Genomic DNA, 25,823 nt, shown 5'->3' on the forward strand with positions numbered 1-25,823 from the left:
ATGGGTCCAAGAAGAAATCAAGCAGGAAATCAAGAAGTTTATTGAAACTAGTGAAAACAATGATACATCATACCAAAACCTGTGGGATACTGCAAAAGCAATATTGAGGGGAAAATTTATTGCATTAGATGCTCACTTCAGAAGAATAGAAAGATGGCAAGTGAACAACCTAACACTTCACCTTAAAGAACTAGAAAAACAAGAACAATCCAAACCTAAAGTTAGCAGACGGAAAGAAATCATTAAGATCAGAGCAAAACTGAATGAAATTGAAAACCAAAAAACAATTCAAAAGATCAAGGAATCAAAAAGTTGGTTTTTTGAAAAGATAAATAAAATTGACAAACCATTAGCATGGCTAACAAAAAAAAGAAGAGAGAAGACTCAAATAACAAAAATTAGAAATGAAAAAGGCGATATTACAACTGATTCATCTGAAATACAAGGAATCATTCGAGACTACTATAAACAACTATACGCCAACAAATTTGAAAATCTGGAGGAAATGGATAAATTTCTGGACACACACAAGCTCCCAAAACGGAACCGTGAAGACGTAGAAAATTTGAACAGACCAATAACAATAAAGGAGATTGAAGCTGTTATCAGAAGACTCCCAACGAAGAAAAGCCCAGGACCAGATGGATTCACAGCAGAATTTTACCAAACATTCAAAGAGGAATTGACACCGATTCTTTACAAACTATTCCAAAAGATTGAAACGGACGCAAATCTCCCAAACTCATTCTATGAAGCAAACATCACCCTGATACCAAAACCAGGTAAAGATATAACCAAAAAAGAAAACTACAGGCCGATATCCTTGATGAATATAGATGCAAAAATCCTCACTAAAATACTAGCAAACAGAATACAGCAACACATACGAAAAATTATTCATCACGATCAAGTGGGATTCATCCCAGGGATGCAAGGTTGGTTCAACATACGCAGATCAATAAATGTGATACACCATATTAATAAACTCAAACACAAGGACCATATGATCATCTCTATAGATGCTGAAAAAGCATTTGATAAAGTTCAGCACTCATTCATGACAAAGACCCTCTATAAGTTAGGTATACAGGGAAAGTATCTCAACATAATTAAAGCCATATATGCCAAACCCACTGCCAATATCATCCTGAATGGGGAAAAGCTGAAAGCTTTTCCTTTAAGAACAGGAACTAGACAAGGATGCCCACTCTCACCACTCCTATTCAACATAGTGTTGGAAGTCCTAGCCAGAGCAATCAGAGAAGAGAAGGAAATAAAGGGCATTCAGATTGGAAAAGATGAAGTCAAACTGTCCCTGTTTGCAGATGACATGATCCTATATATCGAACAGCCTAAAACCTCTACAAAAAAACTGCTGGAATTGATAAATGATTTCAGCACAGTAGCAGGATACAAAATCAACACACAAAAATCAGTAGCATTTCTTTTCTCCAATAGTGAACATGCAGAAGGAGAAATCAAGAAAGCCTGCCCATTTACAATAGCCACCAAAAAAATAAAATACTTAGGAATTGAGTTAACCAAGGATGTGTAAAATCTCTATCATGAGAACTACAAACCTCTGCTGAGAGAAATTAGAGAGGATACAAGAAGATGGAAAGATATTCCATGCTCTTGGATTGGAAGAATCAACATAGTGAAAATGTCCATACTACCCAAAGTGATATACAAATTCAACGCAATCCCCATCAAAATTCCAAAGACATTTTTCTCAGAAATGGAATAAACTATTCAGACATTTATATGGAACAATAAAAGACCACGCATAGCCAAAGCAATGCTGAGCAAAAAAAATAAAGCTGGAGGCATAATACTACCTGACTTTAAGCTATACTACAAAGCTATAATAACCAAAACAGTATGGTACTGGCATAAAAACAGACACACTGACCAATGGAATAGAATAGAGAATCCAGAAATCAACCCACACACTTACTGCCATCTGATCTTTGACAAAGGCACCAAGCCTATTCACTGGGGAAGGGACTGCCTCTTCAGCAAATGGTGCTGGGATAACTGGATATCAATATGCAGGAGAATGAAACTAGATCCATACCTCTCACTGTATACTAAAATCAACTCAAAATGAATTAAGGATTTAAATATACACCCTGAGACAATAAAACTTCTTAAAGAAAACATAGGAGAAACACTTCAGGAAATAGGACTGGGCACAGACTTCATGAATACGACCCCAAAAGCACGGGCAACCAAAGGAAAAATAAACAAATGGGATTATATCAAACTAAAAAGCTTCTGCACAGCAAAAGAAACAATTAAAAGAGTTAAAAGACAAACAAGAGAGTGGGAGAAAATATTTGCAAAATATACATCTGACAAAGGATTAATATCCAGAATATATAAGGAACTCAAACAACTTTACAAGAAGAAAACAAGCAACCCAATTAAAAAATGGGCAAAAGAGCTAAGTAGGCATTTCTCTAAGGAAGATATCCAAATGGCCAACAGACATATGAAAAAATGCTCAACATCACTCAGCATCCGGGAAATGCAAATCAAAACCACATTGAGATACCATCTAACCCCAGTTAGGATGGCTAAAATCCAAAAGACTATGAACGATAAATGCTGGCGAGGCTGCGGAGAAAAAGGAACTCTCATACATTGTTGGTGGGACTGCAAAATGGTGCAGCCTCTATGGAAAATGGTATGGAGGTTCCTTAAACAATTGCAAATAGATCTACCATACGACCCAGCCATCCCACTGTTGGGAATATACCCAGAGGAATGGAAATCATCAAGTCGAAGGTATACCTGTTCCCCAATGTTCATCGCAGCACTCTTTACAATAGCCAAGAGTTGGAACCAGCCCAGAGTGGATACGGAAAATGTGGTATATCTACACAATGAAATACTACTCAGCTATAAAAACGAATGAAATACTGCCATTTGCAACAACATGGATGGACCTTGAGAGAATTATATTAAGTGAAACAAGTCAGGGACAGAAAGAGAAATACCACATGTTCTCACTTATTGGTGGGAGCTAAAAATTAATATATAAATTCACACACACACACACACACACACAAACCGGGGGGGGGGGAAGAAGATATAACAACCACAATTATTTGAAGTTGATACAACAAGCAAACAGAAAGGACATTGTTGGGGTGGAGGGGGGGAGGGAGAAGCGAGGGAGGTTTTGGTGATGGGGAGCAATAATCAGCTACAATGTATATCGACAAAATAAAATTAAAAAATAAATAAATAAATAAATAAATTTTTTAAAAAAAGAATAAATCTTATGAAATTTTAAAAACAAATAAATAAATAAAATAAAATAAAATTCTTTCTATTCACCATCCATTCACCAGACATAAATCCATATGAGAAAGTTTAGTTACGTATTTGTTTTGCAAAATTCATTTTATCAGTAGAACAGTTTTCTGACTTAATTGACCTTATCTGTTATTAATATAAAATATTAAAGTGAGAAGAATTATAAATACACATGAACAGAACTAATCAATAATAGGAAGCTCATAAGAGGTTGAAGTTTTATGCTGTTTAGGTATCTGTGTGATATAAATTATAGTTTTTAAGAGATAAAAGGAAATAGATCGTATAGCAGTCCTTGACAATGTAATTGGTTTAAAATTATTAAATAAATAAAGCTTTGTTACTTGAAAACATCTAATTAAAACTTTTAATTAAGCTTTTAATTTGAGATTCACTGTGTTCTTAGTGATAACTGAAAGCAATTCAGTTAAATACAGAGGCTGATTTATATTCATTGGATAAGGGCTGGCGATTATTAAACCATAGTATGCCCTACCTTGTGAATTGCCTCTTATGAAAAATACTTGAAGAAAAATGTGGCAGTTCCCAGGAGTCAACTCCAAGCTAATAGGGTTGGTGTATGTGGTATCTACCTGTTGAACTAACGATTCCTTTGTATACCATTTTTTGTTACCAAATAGGCAGAGATTGGTATCAGTTGTATGGCTAATCCTAAGGGATCATTTTAATTGGATTAAATTGATGGCCATTTTTCTGTATATTTTATTGATTTTAAAATAACATTATTATTAAAACATCTTTACAGCCTCAATAGGTTATATTCGTAATCCCATCACCCACTGATAGTAATTATTTACATTTTTCCTTCCCCAATGTATACATGTTTATGTGTGTATGTGTACGTGTATATTTTTTATTTTGTAGTTTTGGCAAGTTAATCTTAATATTTAGTAGTGTTTTGTATACTCTTTTTAGTGAACAGTCTTGATTTTGTTGTACTCTTTATATTTACATTTTGTTAGAATGATTTTTATTGGAGTCATCCTTTTTAGTTTGAGACTTGATGACCTATGTATGAACAGTGTATCTAAAAATAATGCCATATAAGACTTAACTATTGACAGTGACAGTTTATATATTATATATATTATTTATTGATATATGTTTATATTTATTTATATATTTACATATAAAATATTTAATTATAAAGCTTAAATTTTGTAATTACATCGACACATTATGGTTTCTTATTAGAAATCGTAAATGAGTTGTTTGAACCTGCTTTTTGTGATTACCCATTTTATATGCACTTTACAAAGTACATCAGATTGAAAAGTAACCCTTTAGAAAGGCAGTAAGATAGGAATGTGTTGCAGCATCCCACTCCACAGAAACTATTCTTTAATTCTTGATTTGTCCTGAAGCCTCTGTTTATTGCCCTAATAACAGGAACTTTGCTAGCACAGTGTTTCTCATAGGTCCCTGAATTTTAGATGGCAATACCCTGGAGTAAACTGTCCTTTGAGGTGTTAGTTGATGCAATTTAAGTTCCATAGTGAAATACACAGTTATTGTGGCCCTAATAGCTCCAGAGCCTAGAGTGCTACAATATACTTTTACTTCTAGACCTAAAGAGCATTTCCACTGAAATGTTTCTTTAGGTTTTTAAGTTCAGCATACATTATGATTAATAGAGTTGTATTTTTATTACAAATCAGGGCAAAGCGCAATTGCTGGAGAAGAACATCCCAAAGGCTCAATTCTGCAAGAAGTGCACCTCAAATTCCTGCTGACAGGACTGCTTTCAGGACTTCCCTCACCACAGTTTGCTATCCGGATGTGCCCACCGTTGACCACCACAAACATCAAGATGTATCAGCCACTGCTTGCTGTTGGTGAGTATTTGACCTGTTCTTTTATGAATTCATTTTATAAGCTGGTTAGGTTTCCGAGTTTCTAGAAAATCCTTTTTTCCCCTTTAAGGGTGCTTTAAAAGGCTGAAGAGGCAAAGTGAAATCATATAAACACATGTATTGAAGCATTTTTTAATTTTTTAATTTTTTTGTCTTTTTACTCCAATTTTATCAGTTTTACTTGCAATAATAACTCATCTACCTGAGACTGAATGATGGAATCTCTGACACTATCAATACATTTCTGAAATATCAGGAGGATAGTCCGTGTGTGACACTGAATCCAAGACTCCTTGTTTTTTCTTGGACCACTCCAGTCTTTCTGTGCATGCCATTTTGTATTGGGCCTTTCTTAACTAATAACTCATATAGAGTTAAGAGTTAAAAGTTTAATTATAGCAATGTTCTTCATTTGCTAAGAACTGTATATTAAATATTGGTTGAAGTGGCTGTGGTCCTTATAAACTAAGATTTGCCTTTTGGTTTGAAATTGCATAGTTTTTTGCATATGTTGTAGATAGAAAAATTTGTCTGGGTTTCAACTTGCTGTCACATTAATTTTGTAGTAATTTGATGAACCTAATTTCCTTTACAGAGAAAATCAAAAATCAGTTTGCTGTTAAGTATATAAGGTTGAAATACATTTCTCTAAAATGTTTGAAAAATATACACTTTGCTTGAAACTGTCAACATTTTTTCTTAAGAAATGTTTCTTAAGAAGACTTTCTCCTCAAGTCTGTAAACATGTGATTGTGATTCTTTTTCTTCTCTATCAAATAAAAACCTGAACACATTTATTTTGTGGCCAGCATGTCTCAGCTTAATGGCTGACTAATGAGTAGTAAAGGTTCATTTGGAGATTACTATTTTAGCAATACTCTTATTTTTCTGTTTTCTCTGTGGCTATCTTCTGAAAGCGATTTAAATTTTAAGATTCAATAGCCTGTGTATACATGTGTCCAGATTTATATAAATGTTTAAATTTTGCTTTAGAAGCTATTGATTCATAGTTAACCTCTTATAGAGATTTTAATTAGGATCCATCAGTGTACATCCTATGTACATGTATGTACAATGTTAATGTACCTAATTTGTCAGTTAGGATTTTGTAAATTTCTTGGGGAAGTTACTTCTTGGGATAGCTGTATAATAAAAGCTATGTCAAGGTCTGAGATATCCATTGCAGAATAAGCTGTAATGTGCTAGTATATAGTGCATATTGTCATTTACTGAATTTAGCGTAATAACAAAGTAAAAGTAAAAATGTAAAATAAATGCCTGAAGTTTTATAGTGCCACTAGAGAAGATAAACAGAGTTCAGCTATGGAATTACTTCTCCTTATAGTGCCCTTAGAGTATTTGATCATAGGTTCAGCATCATCAAAACTTGCAGAATGTAGAAATCATTTGATTGTTATGAAAGTCTGTTAATTAAAAATTTTTAATTAATTCTTTAGCTAACTTTCTCAGTATCAGAAGAGTATTATTATGGAATAGATGATAAATTTAAACAACAGTAAATGTGTTTTTCTAGAATTGTTTTGCAAAAGATTTCTAGAGCTTTAATCAGCAAATAAGCTAAAAATGGAATTTGTCTTGCATTTTAACTTTCATTCTACTGCTTTGTATCAATCCCTTAATCCTTTTAAATAATATGCAGTGAGAAAGTATTTTCCAAACAATTAGACTATTCACTTTTCTTGCTTAACTTATAGAAAGATTTTAGAGACCAAAATTTTACTTTAAGTATGTCCATGTTTCTTCTGCTTGTACTTTAGGCAAACTGTGTGAGACCATGCAAATCTTTAGGAATAATAATAACTACAAACCATTAATTACAGTGATAACAGAGATACTTATAGTTAATCAAGTGCTTACTTTGTGCCAAGTGCTGTGCTGTGTGCTTTACCTATATTTTCTCATTTAATCTCCAACGAATAGATTTTCTGTTCTCATTGTAAAGAGGTAAAAAATACAGATTTAGTATTCACCCAAAAGTATAGAGCAGTCAGGATTTGAACACAGTCTTCAACTGCAGAAACCATACCTGACTACCATACTTTGCTGTCTTCTCTTGATTTATTTCATATGAGACAAAACAAAAACTTTGTAAAGGAAAATAGAAAAATCTGGTTAATGAGCTCTGCTAGTTTGACTCTTTGAGGACCACCTATAGTAAACATTTTGAATCTCAAAGTATAAACTCCCATTTGTAGAAAAGCTCAGGAAAGTACATCTTCAAATTGTATGTGTATTGATTTAGATTTTAAAGTCTTACTGTGAAAACTTATCCCAGGAGTTAGGTAAGATTTCAGAGCACATGAGATTAGGCTCATTTCTGATAAGGGGGTGGACAGAGAAATTCATTCTTTTTTTAAGCACAGGGTCCCCTTTATAAAAGATAAATGGTGTAAAATGATTAAAATCTTGAGAAAAGACTTGTTGGAAAAATCTGGGTCTCCCACTGAATTAAAGTCCTTCTGTTACATCATTCTGATAGGTACAAGTAATGGTTCTGTCCTGGTATACCATCTCACCAGCGGTCTGCTTCACAAGGAGTTGAGCATCCACTCATGTGAAGTCAAGTGAGTATGTTATTACAATGTGTAGATTACAGGCATACATGATATCAGAAAAAAGTTCTCATAGACTTTTCTACATCGAATACTCGGCAGTGGTACCTGCAGTGGTTATTTGACTGAAAACTTTGAATAGTAAATATTTATGTACAGCTAATGGCTGTGTTAAGGATTAGTACTAATTGTTTGCTTTGTAAAGGACAGAAGCTGTGGAGAATGTTTTCTCTTTTATTGCTGTATCATATTTATTTCTCCTAAAGTCCAGGCTATTTTCTCTCTAGAAGTCATTGTGTTGCTTTGTTCAGGTTTGTTTAGTTTATTTTTCATTTCTATGAAGATCCATCAGTAGGACTGCTCATGACAAATTTGAGTAAAGTTATTTTAATTGTTAATTAATCTTATTTATTTCTTTGTTAAACAACGTCAGAAAAGGATGAAAACTGTATGACATTTATTTATTCTTAGTTTGAGACATTATCTGTTTATGAGTGCTCTGTATGCAGGAGAGGCTACATTGAGAGAATGCCTCTTGTTTTCTGTTTTAAAGTGCATGCATACCTGCTCCATAGCATTATTTTGCTGAACACAAGGCTATTTTCCTTCTTTGCTCTAGCTATGATAGATTGTAAAGCTATACATATATAACATAAATTTCTAGTATTTTTTGATCTTTTAATGAAAGTATAAGAAAGGCTGTTTTCTGTCTTCTGTACATTATATAATTGCAGGTCTTATGTATACATTAAAATTCTTATTGAACCCTTGTGAACACATTGTTCTGAGTAAATGCATTTTCTGAATGGAGAAGGGTTATCCCTTTAAGTATCACAACTTCTGATGTGATGCAAATCTCCAAAAAGTTTACATTGCCTTATTCTTTCAAGTTCATTGTTTTGTGGTACAGCCCAGGTGACTATTTATTGTCATCTATGCTGTGCCCCTCCATATCTCTCCAAATATATTTACATGGAGTAGTAATGTCTTCAAAAGCATTGGGATTTTAAGGTGTAGTGACACAGGTATCTGTTTAGACTATTTCAGGCTGCTGTTCGTCTTCTTTTCTCTTCTCCTCTGTTACAATGTCTGCAATTTACCATTCTGGCACTTCTTCCAGTAGGTTCTGCTGCCACTACTGATATCTTCTTTCTCCTTCTCTTTCTTGTCTACATTTATTTTCTTGACATTTCCTTTCATCCTTGCCTTTTACGTGTGGTGTTTCCTTTTATGGCCAACACTAACCAGTCAAAACTCTCCATTTAACCAGTACTTGTTCTAAGAATTATGTTAAGTATTAATGCTCTGCAAGCCTCATTTCATTGAATCCCCACTCCAACCCTATGGGGTAGGCACTGTTATGTTTCCAGTTTACAGAGGAAGAAACCAAGAATTACAGAGTAATCTGTGAAAGAGGTAGATGGAATTCAGTCAAGGCCTTTCAAGCCTCAGAGCCTGGGCTCTTCACTGACTAGTACTAGATCAGTAGCTAAAAAATACAAATAGATTAGTAGGAATCATGTTGGCAATAAAATTAAAATGTTGACTGAGCCAAGTTTCATGCTAAGAATTTGACACGATCACATTGTCATTTTTTTTCTGAACTCTGAACCTTCAATAGATAGTTTGTCAGTGAGGTATTGGATTAGTCAGGTTGTAGATGTTACTAAATACATGACTTACCCATTCTATGATAATATTTATGATTGAGTAACACTGAAATTGTTTATAAAATTTTACTTGGGATAACCACTGTAAAGAATATGCTACCCAGACAGACTAGTGTTGTGAATGATTATACAAAGATGCTCCATTTTTATGTGAATTTCCCCTCTTAATTGCCATTTTTAAGATAATTCACATTTTATATTCAAAGATGCTGCCCAAGAGGATGTTAAAATCTTGCTGTCTTTATGTTTCGATTAATGCAATTTTAGTATTAACAATTAAAGTTATTATGAAAATTTCACAGATGTGTTATAAAATTTTCTGAACTTATTAGCAATAAACCCAGTATTTTCTAGATTTTCTTGTGCAAATTAAGCAGACCAAGCCTTTGAACAGTGGAAGATATCTGGAAGTAAACATAGTGGAATGGTACATGTAGATTTTCTTATATTATTAGTTTGTGTCTTTGTTCAGTAGGCTGAGTTTATAACAATATAGCCCAGGACTCTTGCATGTCAAAAATTATTATCATAACATGGATTATATGGATATCAGAACATTGGTTGACTCTACTGCTTTGAGTAAACTGAGTGATTTGTGGAAAGTAAAATGATCTCTATTTTGTCTGTCTGTAAATTTGCATAAGAATCTTAGAGCTTCAAGGCCTTTGAGAAAGTGTGTGCTCCCCTGGCCATCCAGTGTTGAAAAGCAGTCTCTGTAGCATCCCCAGTAGGTGTTTCACAGGCCCAACTTGGGAACCTGTGGGAGTCAGGACCCCAAATATCTGTCAGTAGATTTTAAGGTTACAATTGTTTAGTGATTAGGAATCCTACAAAAACAAAAATAAAATCCTAGATCAAGTCAGAAAATGAGCTACTGTCCTTATTAGTCATTACTAGAGGATCTCAGCTAAACCCAGATGGTCAGGATCTAATCCTGAGGGCAGTGTGTTGCTCAGCTGCGTTTGAGAAGAGTTCTCATTCTTTTCTTCTGAAAAATAATCCCCTCCTTATCTAATCTACTTTGAAGTCCAATTTGACTTTTATTTTCTTCAGTAGGAATTGGATATACAAGCTGCTGCTATAGTCTGTTCAAAGGCAACATGCTCCTATTGCTAGATTGCAAATAAGCAGCTGCCCCATGTTCTGGGCAGCTTATATTCTGTACACTGGGACATCTGGTAAACAGCAGGAAAACACTTTTCGCATATACATGGCACTAATAAACATAAGAAGGAGGGCTAAACATAGAAGGATTCATTTAATCAAATACGTTTTCTCAAGTGCCTATCATGTGCCTGGAGAGACATGACATAGTACCTCCCTTCAAAGAGAGTACAGTCTAGCACAGTGAGTGTTTCTCTATTTACTCTATTTATACAATTTACTCATTCAGTCTTAGATAAAGGCCTATTTGCCCTTAGGGTCTCAGCTTTAATGGTCCCCCAGGAAGCCCTGCCTGGCCCCTGAGACCAGAGTATGTGCGACATTTATATGGTCCTATTGAATTCTGTACCACTATCTTTTGTAGTAGATAGTACAGAATACAGTTGTGTCTGTTCTGCCAGATTGCAAGCTCCAGAAGGCCACTACTGCATTCCCAGTGCTTAGCACAGTCACTAGCATATGCTGGGTATTTAACAGATATATTTTTAAAAATAAAGAATGAGGAGGGGGAGGACTAGAATTCCTATAGTTCAGAGATAGTAGCTTTAATTAGTTCACTAATTAGTATAATTAGTTAAGATTGCTAGCAGCAAGACTTGGAGGGTGTGTCTTAGGGTTTCTGTGGAGAAACAGATCTGATTGAAGCTATCAGACTTACATAGAGAGCAGAATACTACCAAAATGATTCCTCTCTTTTGTTCACTCCAAGTAGAAACACTAATAAGTATTGTAACTGTTAGGGGAAAGAAAGAAGAAAAAGAGAAAGGGACTTTTCCAGTGAATAATTAAACAAATTATATAGTATTCACTGTGAGTATGGTTTGACTTTAGGAAATGGGGAGGCCTCATAAAGAAAATAGGGCTTGAATTAGATCTTGAAATGAGAGTAATAGTAATGATGATGGCGATTGCCAGTACATATAGTGCTTACTATATGCCAGGCCTTCTTTGTGCACTCAGTTTTGTTATTCTTGTGTAACAGATGAGAGAACAGGTGCACAGAGAGCACAGAGCTAGTAAATGCTGCAGCCAGGACTTGAGCTCCAATAGTATTTGAAGAGGAAAGGAGAGAGAGGACTTTGCAGGCATAGCAATTCCTAAAGGTGCTCAGTTTTAAGCAGCCTGATCTGAGTGTTTCAATGCAACTTCATGTATAAAGAGTTATAATCCTTGATAACTGCAGCAGTTCCCTCTGTTGTAAATATTATTTTAGTTCTCTTTGGATTATGTTTGCCCCTCTGAGAAAAAAATGAGTATGTGGGTACACAGGGATCAGTGGGGAAGGTTACTCTAGTAAAGTATCAGGTAAGGTTCAGATGATTGAGAGGTAAGCTTTGTTAGTGAGGATGAGGCAAATGGCTGGATGGCCCTGACAGCCACATAGAGGAGTTTGGACATGATAAAAGCCATATTTCATGCAAAACCTAGCAATAGCATGCAAAGTTGTGTAGGAATGGATAAAATACATTAGGGGTCAGTAAACATTTTCTGTAGAGAACCAGATAGTAAATATTTTAGGTTTAGGATTTAAAGTCATAGCACTTCCTGTCACAGCTCTGCTGTTGTATTGTGAAAGCAGTCGTTGATGATATGTTCCTTTTAAAAATGGCTGTCCCGCAGATGCTGGTGAACAGTTGTGTAGCAACAGAAGTTTGGACTTCCCTTCCAACCAGCCTCTATTACCTTGTAAGCTATATAGAACCTTCTTCTCATATCTCTGATGAGTCTGCTGTTGTCCCAGTGGCCCACTTCTCTCTTCCATTTTCTGCAAATCATGGTGGTATACACTGTCCAGTTATATTAGTGGGGAGATGTGTAATCACCTACTGTCAGTCCCGCATAAACGAGACTCCCAGGGCGTTAGGGTTATAGGTTGCTGTCTTATCGTACATGTCTCTTTCTCTTTTGTGCTTTTTTCTAATTGGTATATCATTTGGAACTTGGAGCCACTTCTAAATCTAACAGCTCAGTTTCTGTTCTTTGCTGTAGGAATTTCTGCTTCCTAACCAATTAGGAATTCTGATAAAATTTGATAAAATTCTTCAGTGTACACCTTACTTTAAGAATTCTGCTTAAATATTTATACATTACCTCTTTTTAAGCAGCTGGAATTCTTGGAAACTCCTGTGATGTGACTCTCTCCCTGGCCATATTTCAGTAGTCATTTTAATGATCCTGATAACTAAACTATCTTGTCTTTACATTTGGAGACAGAAATTTTAATTAGAAATAACATTATATATGTTTGGAATGTATGGTAATATAGTCTCAAATGAAAGATCAAGTGAAAAATGGAAGGTCATATTATTTTTCAATTAACTTGTGTAATAAAGTTTCAATCATAGGAAAAATGTATTTTTCAAATAAACTTTTCAAACAAAAAGTTTATTGTTGTTTGAAATTTTGTTTCAATTTGTTAAATACTTTTCTTTGAAATTAATCTTTGTTTAATTTCTTATTATAGGGGTATTGAATGGACAAGTTTGACCAGTTTTCTTTCTTTTGCTACCTCAACACCAAACAATATGGGATTAGTGAGAAATGAACTTCAACTGGTTGATCTTCCAACAGGTGTGTTTAAAAAAAAAAAAAAAGATTCAAAGTAGTTTGTCATATTGATCAAAAATGTAAAATGTTGCTATTTATTTATTAATTTTTGCAGCTGGCCAGTAAGAGGAGATGTTGCTGTTTATAAGACTTATTTCAAAGTACTTTTTTTTCCACCTGGGAGGTTTTTCTTATATTCCATGTTTATATATTTATTCTTTGGTCTATAATAATTGCCATAGAAAAGTCTCATTGTTTGGAAATTTCGTTAACATAAATACATGGTAAAATGGAGCACCATTAGGTTGAACAGACAGACTTTTTAGAAAATATGATACCAGGTCTACTTTTAAGTGCATTGTTACATATAACCAAAAAACCAATTTTAAAATAACTCTTTGTCATTAGACTTTATTATATTCTCTGTTTAAAACTTTCTTCTTTGTAGGAAACCCTTAGAAAACTTGTAGGTTAAGGATTGTTTTTAAATGTTCAAATTTAAAACTTTTGCTAGTGTCTGGCTGCTGAATAGGGAAAATTCAATTGGGAGTTTGAAGACTAAAATAGAAAACATTCCAATAAAGTAACTTGTTCTGAATTGGTAAAAACCTACAACCCAATGAGTTTCAAAATGAAGAACTTGAAAATATAAGGTGAGCATTTCAAGTTATTTTATAGCACGTACAGTGATTTCTAGTAGATTTTTAAAAACAAAATTGCAATGAGTTTCTTTAAAATGATATAGTAAAATGAATATATGTACATGATTTTGACCAATGAGAATATATGTATGTGTGTACATATGCGTATAATAAATCAAGTGTATGGTTGCTTTCTTGTCCTGTCCATAAATATTTTTCTAAGCTCTCAAAGATACAGTGGTTCTTACTGATTAGAGTGTGTTACTAAACCTCAAGGGATCAGCTGCATCTTTGGTCCAGTGTTGCTCTAGTGTCATTGGAAGTGACCTACCTAGTCAGCCTCACTCCTAGATTCCTCATTTGCCAGGAAACTGGCACTGGCTCTCTCTAGTTACGTAGTATCTCAGGGAAAAAATGCCATTGTCTAATATCATTCACTAAAAAAATTTGTGTTCATTTTTTTCAGCTGAGCTCAGGTTTAGGACTGTTAGGTAACTTAAAATCTGTCTTTCACAGATTTATTTTTGAGGAACAAATGTCTGTAGAAATAGTTACTGACTTCTTTAAGTGGGATATTTTAGTTCATAGATTAAACACTTTATAGCCTTGTCTTCTAAGGAGGGCAACAGACTAGCAGAGCAGGAAAGGACATGGGTGTTTAGGGTATAACAACAGTGAGCATAGTGAGATTCTACTTCATGGCAAGGAAGAGCAGGGAAGAGTTGAGGCATTCAGTGGTCTTTGACAAGGGTGTGTACTCTCTTCTGTTTAATGTAAATAAAAATCTGAGGAAAGATACTAAAATATATTTGTCCAGACATAAGGTAGAATTTATATTTTTTCATTTACAGAAAATCATTTAGCTTCTTATGTAGTTAGCTAGTTCTCATACAGCATACATGAACGCTGTAGTTATTCCCTAATTTCAGTTTATAAAGATTTTTTTTGGAAACATGTTCAAAATATTTTAGTTAGTACTTTGCACATGGGACAAGAAAATCTTAAATATGTGTTTCAATAGTTTTCTCCCTACTAGTTAGTATTTGGAAGCATGGGAATATTTATATTACTTTATATATGCAGATAGATTTTACAGTAGACAATTTCTTTACCCTAGATGCCTTAAAACTTTAGATATTGGTATTTCTAAATTTTTTAAATTGAATTATAGAATTTGAGAAATTATAACAAATGAAAATGTCTTTTATGAAATAGATATTTGAATATAAGTAATATATTATTGATCATTAACTTGTAATTTTTTAGTTTAGATTATTAGAAACAGCTTAGAAGAATGAACAGAAAGAGAATAGGATTGATTAAATTGTACTGGTATGGTTTTCTGTTTCTTTCATGTTTTATATGCTGTTTTCACATTTTCTTTAATATTTGCAATTAAAGGTAGGAGCATTGCTTTTCGTGGTGAACGAGGCAATGATGAATCGCCCATCGAGATGATTAAAGTATCACATTTGAAGTAAGTGTCAACCTAAAAAAAAATCTATGGTGTTATCACAATGGAATCTCATGGATTCTTTTAATCTTTAAGAAAGTAGGCAGTTGCTAGAACACATATAGAATGTCTTAGTGATATAGCAAATGGTGATATGCAGCCATATCAAAAAAAAATATTTTGATCACAAAATTATGTTGCTACAAGTTTTGATTCTCCACTTCTAAAAAAATGAGGTAACTTTTGTGTGAATTTTAACATTTCATTGCATTGGTAAAACCAGGAACCTAGTTTTGTTCCATGATATCTGTGTTGATCCACTAAAAAAATGTTATTTGTTATCTGATGGAATTCTTATGCATTTCCACCTAAGGATGGGGTTATTGAGTGAAAGAACTCGTTTTCTCTATTTGTAATTTATACCCATTTTACTTCCAGTAATTTTTAAAGTTTTTTGTTCTAAGGGAAAATACATGTAAAGCAGTATTATTAAAAATTGAAACTGAATGAAAACCAATAAAAAAAACAAAGAATGAGTACGCTTTTAAAAATTGTTTTGGCTTTTCTAGGATTTTTGCATTTCCGTATAAATTTTAGAATCGGCTTATCAATTTTACCAAAAAATTCTTTCTGGGATTTTCATTGGGATTGCATTGAATCCATAGATCAGCATGGGGAAGATTTAATATCTTAAGTATTTTGATTTGTGAACAATGTATAGTTCTCCACTTAGTTAAGTCTTTTATAATTTAGCAGTATTTTGTAGTGTTCAGTGTATAAATCTGATATGTCATTTATTAATTATTTTTTGTGTTTTTTTTGATGCTACTATAAATGGCATTTTTACCTTTTTTAATTTCAATTTCCAATTATTTATTATTTGTATACTGAAATATGGTTAATTTTTTTGATATTTACCTGAACCTCGTGACTGTGTTAAACTTAATTATTGATTCTAGCAGTGTTTCCATTGAATCCTTAGGATTTTCTGTATGGACAATCTTGTTTGCCAATAAAGACATGTTTGCATCTTTCTTTTGCAATCTGTAGGCCTTTTATTTCTTGCTTTGCTGCACTGATTAGGAACCCCAGTGCAATGCTGAATAGAAGTGAAGAAAGCTGACATTTTTGCTCTTTTCTTGGATCTTATGGAGAAAGCATTCAGTTTTTCCACATTAATTATCATGCTAGCTATACATTTTTGTAGATGTCCTTTGTCAGGTTGAAGAAATTCTCATCTATTCCTAGTTTGCTGACACTTTGTATCATAAGTAGGTGTTGAATATGTCAAATACTTTTTGTTCATTTATGGACATCATCATATGGAAAGTGTGTGAGTTCTTTTTAAAGTCAGCTAATATGGTGAACTACGTTGATTTTCAAATTTTAAGCCAACTTGACACTTCTGGGATAAACTGTAGTTGGTCATGATGTGTTACTGTTTTGATATATTGCTGAATTTGATTTGCTAATATTTTATATCTATGCTCATGAAGGGATATTGGTCTGGTTTTCATATAATATCTTTATCTGGTTTTGATATCAGGGAAATGCCAACCTTGCATAATGTGTTGAGAAGTATTCCTTCCTGTTCTTTTTTTGGAATGAATTTGTGTAGAATTAATATTATTTCTTCCTTAAGTAGTATGAATTCATCAGAGAACTCATCTGAGCCTAGAATTTTATTTGTGGAAAATTGTTTAAGTACAAATTCAGTTTCTTTCACAGACGCAGGACCATTCAGGTTCTCTCTCTCTCTCTCTCTCTCTCTCTCTCGCTCTCGCTCTCGCTCTTTCTCTTTCTTTCTCTCTTTTATTTATTTATTTCTGGTTGAGATTTGGTAATTGACGTCTTTCAAGTGATTTGTTTATTTCATTGAAGTTGTTGAACTTATTAATATGAACTTGTTTTGATAGTCTCTTATTATCCTTCTAATGTCTCTGTGATCTGAACGATATCTTTTTCATGTTTGTTGAAATTACATTCATTGATGTCATTCAGTACTTCCAGGCTTGACAGAAAGTGAATGAAGTGGCATTCATTGAACACCTATTGTGGTAGGATGGTAGAAAGTTGACATGCTTTTTTATTTAATTTTTACCATAATAGGCATACTGATCCACTGAGGTAGATGATAGTACTCTCATATCATATATGAGCAATTGAGCCTCTGGATGGTTAATGTAAGTTATGGCTGCAGGATTTGAACCCATGCCACACTTTCTTCTGAGCTAGATGTTTTTGCCTAATTATGTGAGGCAATATGTGCTCTCAAAGGTCAACTTAGAGCTTTACCTTCTTACGACTATTAATTGTGGGGGCTAAATGTTAAATTATCTATGTTTAGAATGTGTCATCTGAGTTTTCTAATTTACTGAACTTTTTATTGTATTAATTCACGGTGAAACTTTTACAAAAAGGGGCTCACTTAGCAATTTTGTTTTATTTTAGGCAGTATTTGGCAGTTGTATTCAAAGATAAACCCCTGGAGTTGTGGGATGTTAGGACTTGTACCCTTCTTAGAGAAATGTCCAAAAACTTCCCTTCAATAACTGCTTTGGTAAGTTACAGTTCAAGAACTAAGTAGTTTATTTAGGTATGTGTGTGTATGGCGAATGTTTTTCTTTAGCTTGAATTGAAATCATTACTGCCATGTATTTTCTTGTTAAAAATGTGTGTTCAGAGAAGATAATGCAGATAAGTGGAAATACCTCTTATTTTCTTTGATGGGTCAACCTGATATTACATTAGTGCAATTCCAATTCCAATTTCATTGGGATAGTTTGATGAACACTATAAACATACTCTGAAATGTTTATGGAAGAATGAAGTTTCTGAATAATGAAGTCATCCTTGAAAAAAAGTAAATGTGGGAGGTGTGGGCAGAGTTGGGTCCCATTGTACCTGATAATAGTACATATTACAAAACCATGGAAATAAAATCAATATCATATTGTCACAAGAACTGGAAATGATCAGACATAATAAAGAGCTGAGAAATAGATCCATAAATATTTGGGAACTTAATGTACAATAAAGTAGTATACAAATCAAAGGGGAAGGACAGACTGTTTAGTAGATAGTGTTGGGAAAACTGTCTCACTTCATGGAGAAAAATACTAGATCTCTACCTAATACCATATAAAAGCAAGCTCCACAGTATTAAAGACCTAAATGTAAAAAAAGTAAAGCTATAAAATTTAATAACAAAATAATAATATTTTTGTGAGCTGAGGGCAGGAGCAGACATCAGAAGCTAAATTAATGGATTTGATTACATCAAGATTAATTCTTTGTTCGATGAAAGATAAACATTGTCAAAGTTAAATACAGAACACATGGGAAGAGAAATTTTCCAGTTTCTAAAATTAACAAAGAACTCCTACAAATTAACAATGAAAAAATAGGAATCCCAGTGGAAAAATGGACAAAGTATGTGAATGGTAGAGAAACCTAAAAGCCAACAAGCATATAAAGAAATGTTCAAACTCATCTGTTTTCAGAGATGTGCAAAGTAAAATAGCCTTGATATATACCTTTTAGACTAACAAAAATTGAAAAGCCAGATATCATCAACTGTGCATGGAATATAGGGTATAGGAAGCCCTGTGTGCCACTGGTAAGAATGCAGACCAGTGCAGGCATACTGTGGAGTAAACTCTTGGTGCTCAGACAAACACGGGCATCCTCTGTGCTCCAGCTAATCAGCTCTTTGTGATAAAGGAACTTTTGCAAGGATATTGACTCCAGTGAAAAAAGTTAAGAAAAAGGACGAGATATATAATGCATTACTATTTATATAAATTAGAAATAGATGCATGTGAAATAACTACATGTTAAAAACTTATACATATGAGAGGATATTGGATTAAAGACACTAGAATTGATGGAATATAAAAGAATAAATAAATAAAATAACTGGTTTTGGGTGGATCGATGGATAATTATTTCACCTTGTGCACATAATGGGCAGAGGAGAGGGTGGGAGATAGAAGATACCATAATAGAATTCATTAGTTTTATTTTGTAAAAAAGAAAGCATCAAAAGGTTAGACCTTTTGGAAGTTTGCCATTGAACTTGCCCACCTTAAGGTCTAATTAAAATGCATTCATTTGGCCTTTCTATAAATGAGCAGAATCTAAAGAACAAATTGTGGACTCATGTGCAGTAATAGTAAATGATGCTGGGTAGTGATGAGTAGTCTAGCTGTTCTGTAAGAATTCATTGACTGAAGGACACCTAGCACTTCCAGGTCTGTCTGTCTTTGCTTCACAGGAGTGGTCACCATCTCACAACCTGAAGAGCTTGAGAAAGAAACAACTTGCTACGAGAGAGGCCATGGCCCGCCAGACCGTAGTCTCAGACACAGAGCTGAGTATCATTGAGTCGTCTGTGATCAGGTACACTACACTGTTTCCTGCCACTGTCATTTTTACTATCAGTATCATGGCTGGGAATTTGGCAAGTGTCATCCAAAGGCATTTATGGTAGCAAGTTGGACTCTGCTTTTGAACATGCTTGGTTTCGTATTTCAGTACATACCCAGATTACCAAAGAGTTAATTTTATTATTGTATTACTTATTATAGTCAATAATATATGCAGTAATGCCCACCCATCAGCATCCATTAGTGAATATAATCATTCTTAGTACCCTTCTCTTCCATAAACTTCAGCTTCTGAAATTCAGATGAACGTAGTAGCATAAACATACAAGTAGATCATGTTATTATTTATGCACACCAAAGAAAATGTATCGGAAATTCTAAACTTATGTACCATACCCATCCACACCTATTTTACAAGTTAAAAAACTTCAGAAATAATGATGGGTCCGTGTAAGGTCTGTCTTTTGTTGAGCAGAGTTCTGCAGCAAAAACAGCTAAGAGGTTTCTTTTTCTTGTGTTAAGTTTAGATCACTATTTTCCTCTGTTCAGGTTAAACTTTTTCTCATGATATGACTATTTGGGAATGATTTGTGTTTTTCTGTTATTAGCTGGGCGAAGATTAATTTGACTTTTTAAAAATGGTTCTGAACCTCCTGTTAATGCATTCGTACTTTGGGCAAGTTAATCAATTATGGGTGTCACCCTAGGGAAAAGAAATAACTTTATCTTATTTTTCTCTATCCCAAAGCTTATTGCAAGAGGCAGAAAGTAAATCTGAACTCAGTCAGAACATCTCTGCCCGGGAGCATTTTGTATTTACTGATAATGATGGCCAAGTTTATCATCTCACTGTTGAAGGAAACTCGGTGAAAGATAGTGCTCGGATTCCACCAGATGTGAGTCTAATCCTGATTAAATCTTCATTAAGAGTTTTTGTCAAGATTTTGTTGGTTTCATACCCACTGAAGGCTTCTTCAGAAAAACTTAATGTAAATAAACTTTGCTATTTAAGGAGACATTATCATTAACTAAGCTTATTCCATACTGCTAGAGAGTAGCATTACAACTATTTTGATTAAATATTTACAGTTCATTAGGAATTATTTCTATTTTACCTGTAACTAAACTAAGAAAATAAGTAACTTTCTCAAGGTTACCCAGTGTAATTATGTGAAAGAGCAGTGTTTTAAACCCAGGTCTGTCTGACTTCAGTATCTGTCCTCTTCCCATTTTAGGCATTACCCTGAAGGATTTGCCTTACAGTCTAGTATTACTTTCGGATAACAGTAATCAGGTTGTAAGTGTAATAGTATGACTAATATTTACTAACTCATATACTCGTATATTCTTTTTATGGCCTTGTGGAATCCTTAACTAAGGTTTTGTTAATAATTTGTGTCAGCATGAATTTCAAAGGTTTTTTTTTAATATTTTATTTTATTTTGTCAATATACAATGTGGTTGATTATTGTGGCCAATTACCGAAACCTCCCTCCCACCTCCCTCTACCCCCTCCCTCAAAGGTTGTTTTTAAAAATAGATGGATTGAGAAAATGTTTTTGTTAACTAGTACAGACTACTATAATAGTTAAATGGAAGCATGAGGGGATTTTAAAATATATATATATTTATTTAAAATTGCCTGCCAAAAATGGAACATTCTAGTAGAATGCCAACCTCCTATTATATAGGTGGCTCAGGGTCTCATGAGGTTGCAGTCATTTGAAGTTAAATGGGGTAGGAGGATTTGCTTCCAAGATGGTTCACTCACATGGCAACTGCAAATTAATGCTGGCTGTTGGTGAGAGGCCTCAGTTCTTTCTTATGTGGACATCTGTACAGGGCTGCTTGAGTGTCCTCACGGCATGACAGCTAGCTTCCGTGAGCGAGTGATCCAAGAGAGCAAGAAGGAAGCTGCAATGGCTTTTATGACCTAGTTTCAGAAGTCACACTCTGATTTTTGCAGTATGCTCTCAATTCGTGGCTCAACCATATTCACTGTGGGAGATGACACCAGGTTTATGACTTCCAAAAGGCAGGGTCAGTGAGGGCCTCTTGGAGGCTGGCGACCAAATCTTCTTTATGAGTAAATATAGAAGAATTGAGGGCATTCTCACCAAAAACCTTCTCTACTTCTAAAATCAAAGCTAACATGAGAGTGCTTTTCAAATTATGATTTAATTTATACTATTATATAAGCCAAGTCCTTTCTGAAACCCAGTTACATCTGTTTTAAACTGCCTCTAACATTGCCAAAAAAATTTCAGAATTTTGAAAGGATGAAAATAACAATGCAAATGTGGAAGTTTGATGTTTGGTAGTTATAATAGAAAAGTGACCTTACTTTAAGTGTGATAAGGAGAAACTATTGTTAAAGGGTGTAGATGTAGAGTTTCAGTGTAACATAGCTGTCCTTTGGGAAGTCCCAGTTTGCTTTCTTAGCAATATATGTAGCTCCTCTTTTAGAACCCCAAAGAAGACCCCATCTGAGCTCTTCCGGTGACATTCACAAACACTGAGCTCTGTTTTCTGATCACTTCTCATTTGAGATTAGACTGTAGAAATAATCCAATAATTTTTGATATGACAGTTCCCCCATCTCACTGCCCCCAAAAAAAGTTTTAAACTTTTTGACATTGGACACATGAGTGTTCCTTTTTATAAATACTTCTTTCAGGATGATAATTTCACCATACAGCTTGAAGGATTCCATCTCTTTTAGTGGAAGCCTGAAGTCAGGATATAGCAAGTCTCTGTTCTGCCTACCAGATACTTTTATTCCAACGCTAGATGCAGCTCTCTCAAGGAAAGATCAGCTTATTAAGGATCCAGCCTCCAGTGAAATTAGGGCATGTTTTAGAGCAGATTATTTTTAGGGAAAGGGAATTGACGTCTACTATACACATATAGTATGTGAAAAATTGGTTTTAATTATTTCTGTTTTCTGGAATTAAAATATTTTCCAGTGACTGTAATGTAGAATTTAGGCAGAACTTTTTGTTTAATTCATATTTATCTTACCCTTTTCCCAAATGTAGAGTATTAAAAATTCATTTTGAGTTGAAACTTGCCCTCTGGATTTTGGCCCCTGAATTGTAGAGTATATAAAAGTGGTAAAGAGAAGGAGAAAGCCTGCCATATTTTAAATTATGTGCATGTGGAGAATCTATAGTTGACTGACTTTATTTAGAAAATTAGCACAAATGAGAGTGAATGTCTCTGCCTTGCTTCCAGCCTTCCTTCTGACCTTTTGAACATCATATTGTGCATGTAGATAACATATCAATATCAAATAAAAATATTCTATTGAGGTTTAGTTTTATTTTGGTTCTCTTGGGATGATTTAGAGCCCCAAAATGGTTAGGCGTGCCGCATCCTCTGAAAACACCTTGGTCTCTCCATGTGGCTTATATCCCATCAACAACACTCTGAGGTGGGAAGGTAATTGCTTTGTAACTCTGAGTTCTCGGCTAACTTAAACCTTAATATTCTAATTTTTAAAAATTAAATAAGTAATATTTAAAATGTGAAAATATTCAAGACCAAAAAGTAAATTTAAAGGCAAATTCTTAATTAAACATTTTGTTAGTATATAGGAAAATAGAAGTAAGATCTTGGAATGTTGCTCCATATTAAACAGAATTTTATTTGTTTAATATACCTAAGTTTTTTATTATTGAATTCATTATAATACAGGAATACCTTGGAGATATTGTGGGTTTGGTTCTACACCCACCACAATAAAGCGAACACTGCTGTAAAGCGAGTTACATGAATTTTTCGGTTTCCCAGTGCATATAAAAGTTATGTTTACACTATATTGTAGTCTGTTAAGTGTGCAAGGGCATTATGTCTAAAAAATTGTAGATACCTTAATTAAAAAATACTTTATTGCTAAAAAAATGCTAACGATCATCTGAGCCTTCAGTGAGTCATAATCTTTTTGCTTGTGGAGGGTCTTGCCTCGATGTTGGTGGCTGCTGACTGATCAGGGTGGAGGTTGCTGAAGGTTGGGGTAGCTGTGGCAGTTTCTTAAAATATGACAACAGTTAAGTTTGCCACCTGGATTAACTCTTGATTCTTCCTTTCACAGAAGATTTCTCTGTAACATGTGGTACTATTTGATAGCATTTTATTTGCAGTAAAATTTTCAAAATTGGAGTCAATATTCTCAAACCCTGCTGCTGTTTTAAGTTTGTGTAATATTCTAAATACCTTGTTTTCACTTCAGCAATGTCCACAGCATCTTTACCAGTAGTTTCCATCTCATGACACCACTCTCCTTGGTCATGCATAAGAAGCACCTCTTTATCCATTCAAGTTTTACCATGAGATTGCAGCAGTTCAGTCACATCTTCAGGCTCCACTTCTAATTCTGGTTCTCTTTTTAGTTCCACCACATCTGTGGTTACTTCCTCCACTGATGTCTAGAACCCCTCAAAGTCATCCATGAGGGTTGGAATCAACTTCTTTCATATTCCTGTTAATATTGATATTTTGACCTCCTCCCACAAATCGTGAAATGTTCTTCAAATGGCATCTAGAATGGTAACTTCTTTCTTGGAGGTTTGCAGTTTACTTTGCCCAGATCCATCAGAGCTATCAGTGGCACCTGAAGTCTTACAAAATGTATTTCTTAAATAGTAAGTCTTGAAAGTCGAAATTACTCATTGATCCTTGGACTGCAGAATGGATGTTTTGTTAGCAGGCATGAAGACAACATTAATTTCCTTGTACGTCTCCATCAGCACTCTTTGGTTGACCAAGTGCATCGTTAAGGAGCAGTAATATTTTGAAAGGAATCTTTTTTCCTTAGCAGTAGGTCTCAACAATGAGCTTAAAATATTCAGTAGCTTCTGCTGTAAACAGATGTGCTGTTATCCAGGTTTTGTTGTTATATTTATAGAGCACAGGCAGAGTAGATTTAGCGTAATTCTTAACGGCCTTAGGTGAATGGGCATTGGCTTCAGCGTCAAGTCACCAGCTGCATTAGCCCCTAACAAGAGAGTAAGCCTGTCCTTTAAAGCTTTGAAGCCAGGCGTTGACTTCTCTCTAGCTATGAAAGTCCTAGGTGGCTGCTTCTTCTAATATGAAGCTGTTTCATCTGCATTGACTATCTGTTGTTCAGTGCAGCCATCTTCATCAGTCGTCTTAGCTACATCTTCTGGATCACTTGCTGCAGCTTCTCCATCAGCACTTGCTGCTTCACCTTCACTTTTATGTTACACAGACAGCTTCTTTCCTTAAACCTCATGAACCCACCTCTCCTGGTTTCAGACTTTTCTTCTGCAGCTTCCTTGTCTCTCTCATATTTCATAGAATTGAGGAGACTTAAGGCCTTTCTCTGTATTAGGCTTTGGCTTCAGGGAATGTTGTGGCTGGTTTGATCTTCTATCCAGACCACTAAAACTTTCTCCACATCAGCAGTAAGGCTGTTTCACTTTCTTATCATTCATGCATTCACTGGAGTAGCACTTTTAATTTACTTCAGGAACTTTTCCATTGCATTCACAGCTTGGCTGTTTGGCGCGAGAGGCCCAGCTTTTGGCCTGTCTCAGCTTTCAACATGCTTTCCTCATTAAGCTTAATCATTTCTAGTTTTTGATTTAAAGTGGGAGATGTATGATTCTTCCTTTTACTTGAACACTTAGAGGTCATTGTAGGGTATCTAATTGACCTAATTTCAATATTGTTGTGTCTCAGGGAATAGGGAAGCCCAAAGATAGGGAGAAAAATGGGGGAACAACCAGTAGTGGAACAGCCAGAACACACTCAGCATTTATCGATTATGTTCACAGTGTTATATGGGCGTGGTTCATGGTGCCCCAAAATAAGTACAATAGTAACATCAAAGGTCATTGATCACAGATCACCATAACAGATAATAATGGAAAAGTCTGAAATATTATGAGAATTACCAAAATATGACACAGAGACATGAAGTGAGCATTTGCTGTTGGAAAAATGGCACCAGTAGACTTGCTTAACGCAGGATTGCCACAAGCCTTCAATTTGTAAAAAACATCATATTTGCAAAGCCAAATAAAGCAAAGTGCAGTAAAACGAGGGGTGCCTATATTGATTTTTTTAATCCAGTTTTTCTTCTATTTCTTGAATGCTGCTGTGATTTATGCCATATTTGATGTTTGTCTGTTAATGGTCAATTTGTTAAACCATCAAAGCTTTCCT

The 25,823-nt window shown here is 34.4% G+C and overlaps 1 protein-coding gene across 2 annotated transcripts in view; it reads left to right on the forward strand.

Annotated features, from left to right (window-relative positions):
• Positions 1 to 25,823, forward strand: part of WDR11 (WD repeat domain 11) — a 70,328-nt gene that overhangs the window by 26,896 nt on the left and 17,609 nt on the right. For both annotated transcript variants that reach the window (XM_063102495.1, XM_063102496.1), the window contains exons 10-16: positions 5,004 to 5,180; positions 7,699 to 7,783; positions 13,070 to 13,176; positions 15,195 to 15,270; positions 17,698 to 17,806; positions 19,523 to 19,647; positions 20,383 to 20,530. In XM_063102495.1, the coding sequence (XP_062958565.1) occupies positions 5,004 to 5,180; positions 7,699 to 7,783; positions 13,070 to 13,176; positions 15,195 to 15,270; positions 17,698 to 17,806; positions 19,523 to 19,647; positions 20,383 to 20,530 (827 nt within the window). The remainder of the gene's footprint in view (positions 1 to 5,003; positions 5,181 to 7,698; positions 7,784 to 13,069; positions 13,177 to 15,194; positions 15,271 to 17,697; positions 17,807 to 19,522; positions 19,648 to 20,382; positions 20,531 to 25,823) is intronic.

The sequence above is a fragment of the Cynocephalus volans genome, chromosome 7 (assembly GCF_027409185.1).
Source record: "Cynocephalus volans isolate mCynVol1 chromosome 7, mCynVol1.pri, whole genome shotgun sequence".
Lineage (NCBI taxonomy): Eukaryota > Metazoa > Chordata > Mammalia > Dermoptera > Cynocephalidae > Cynocephalus > Cynocephalus volans.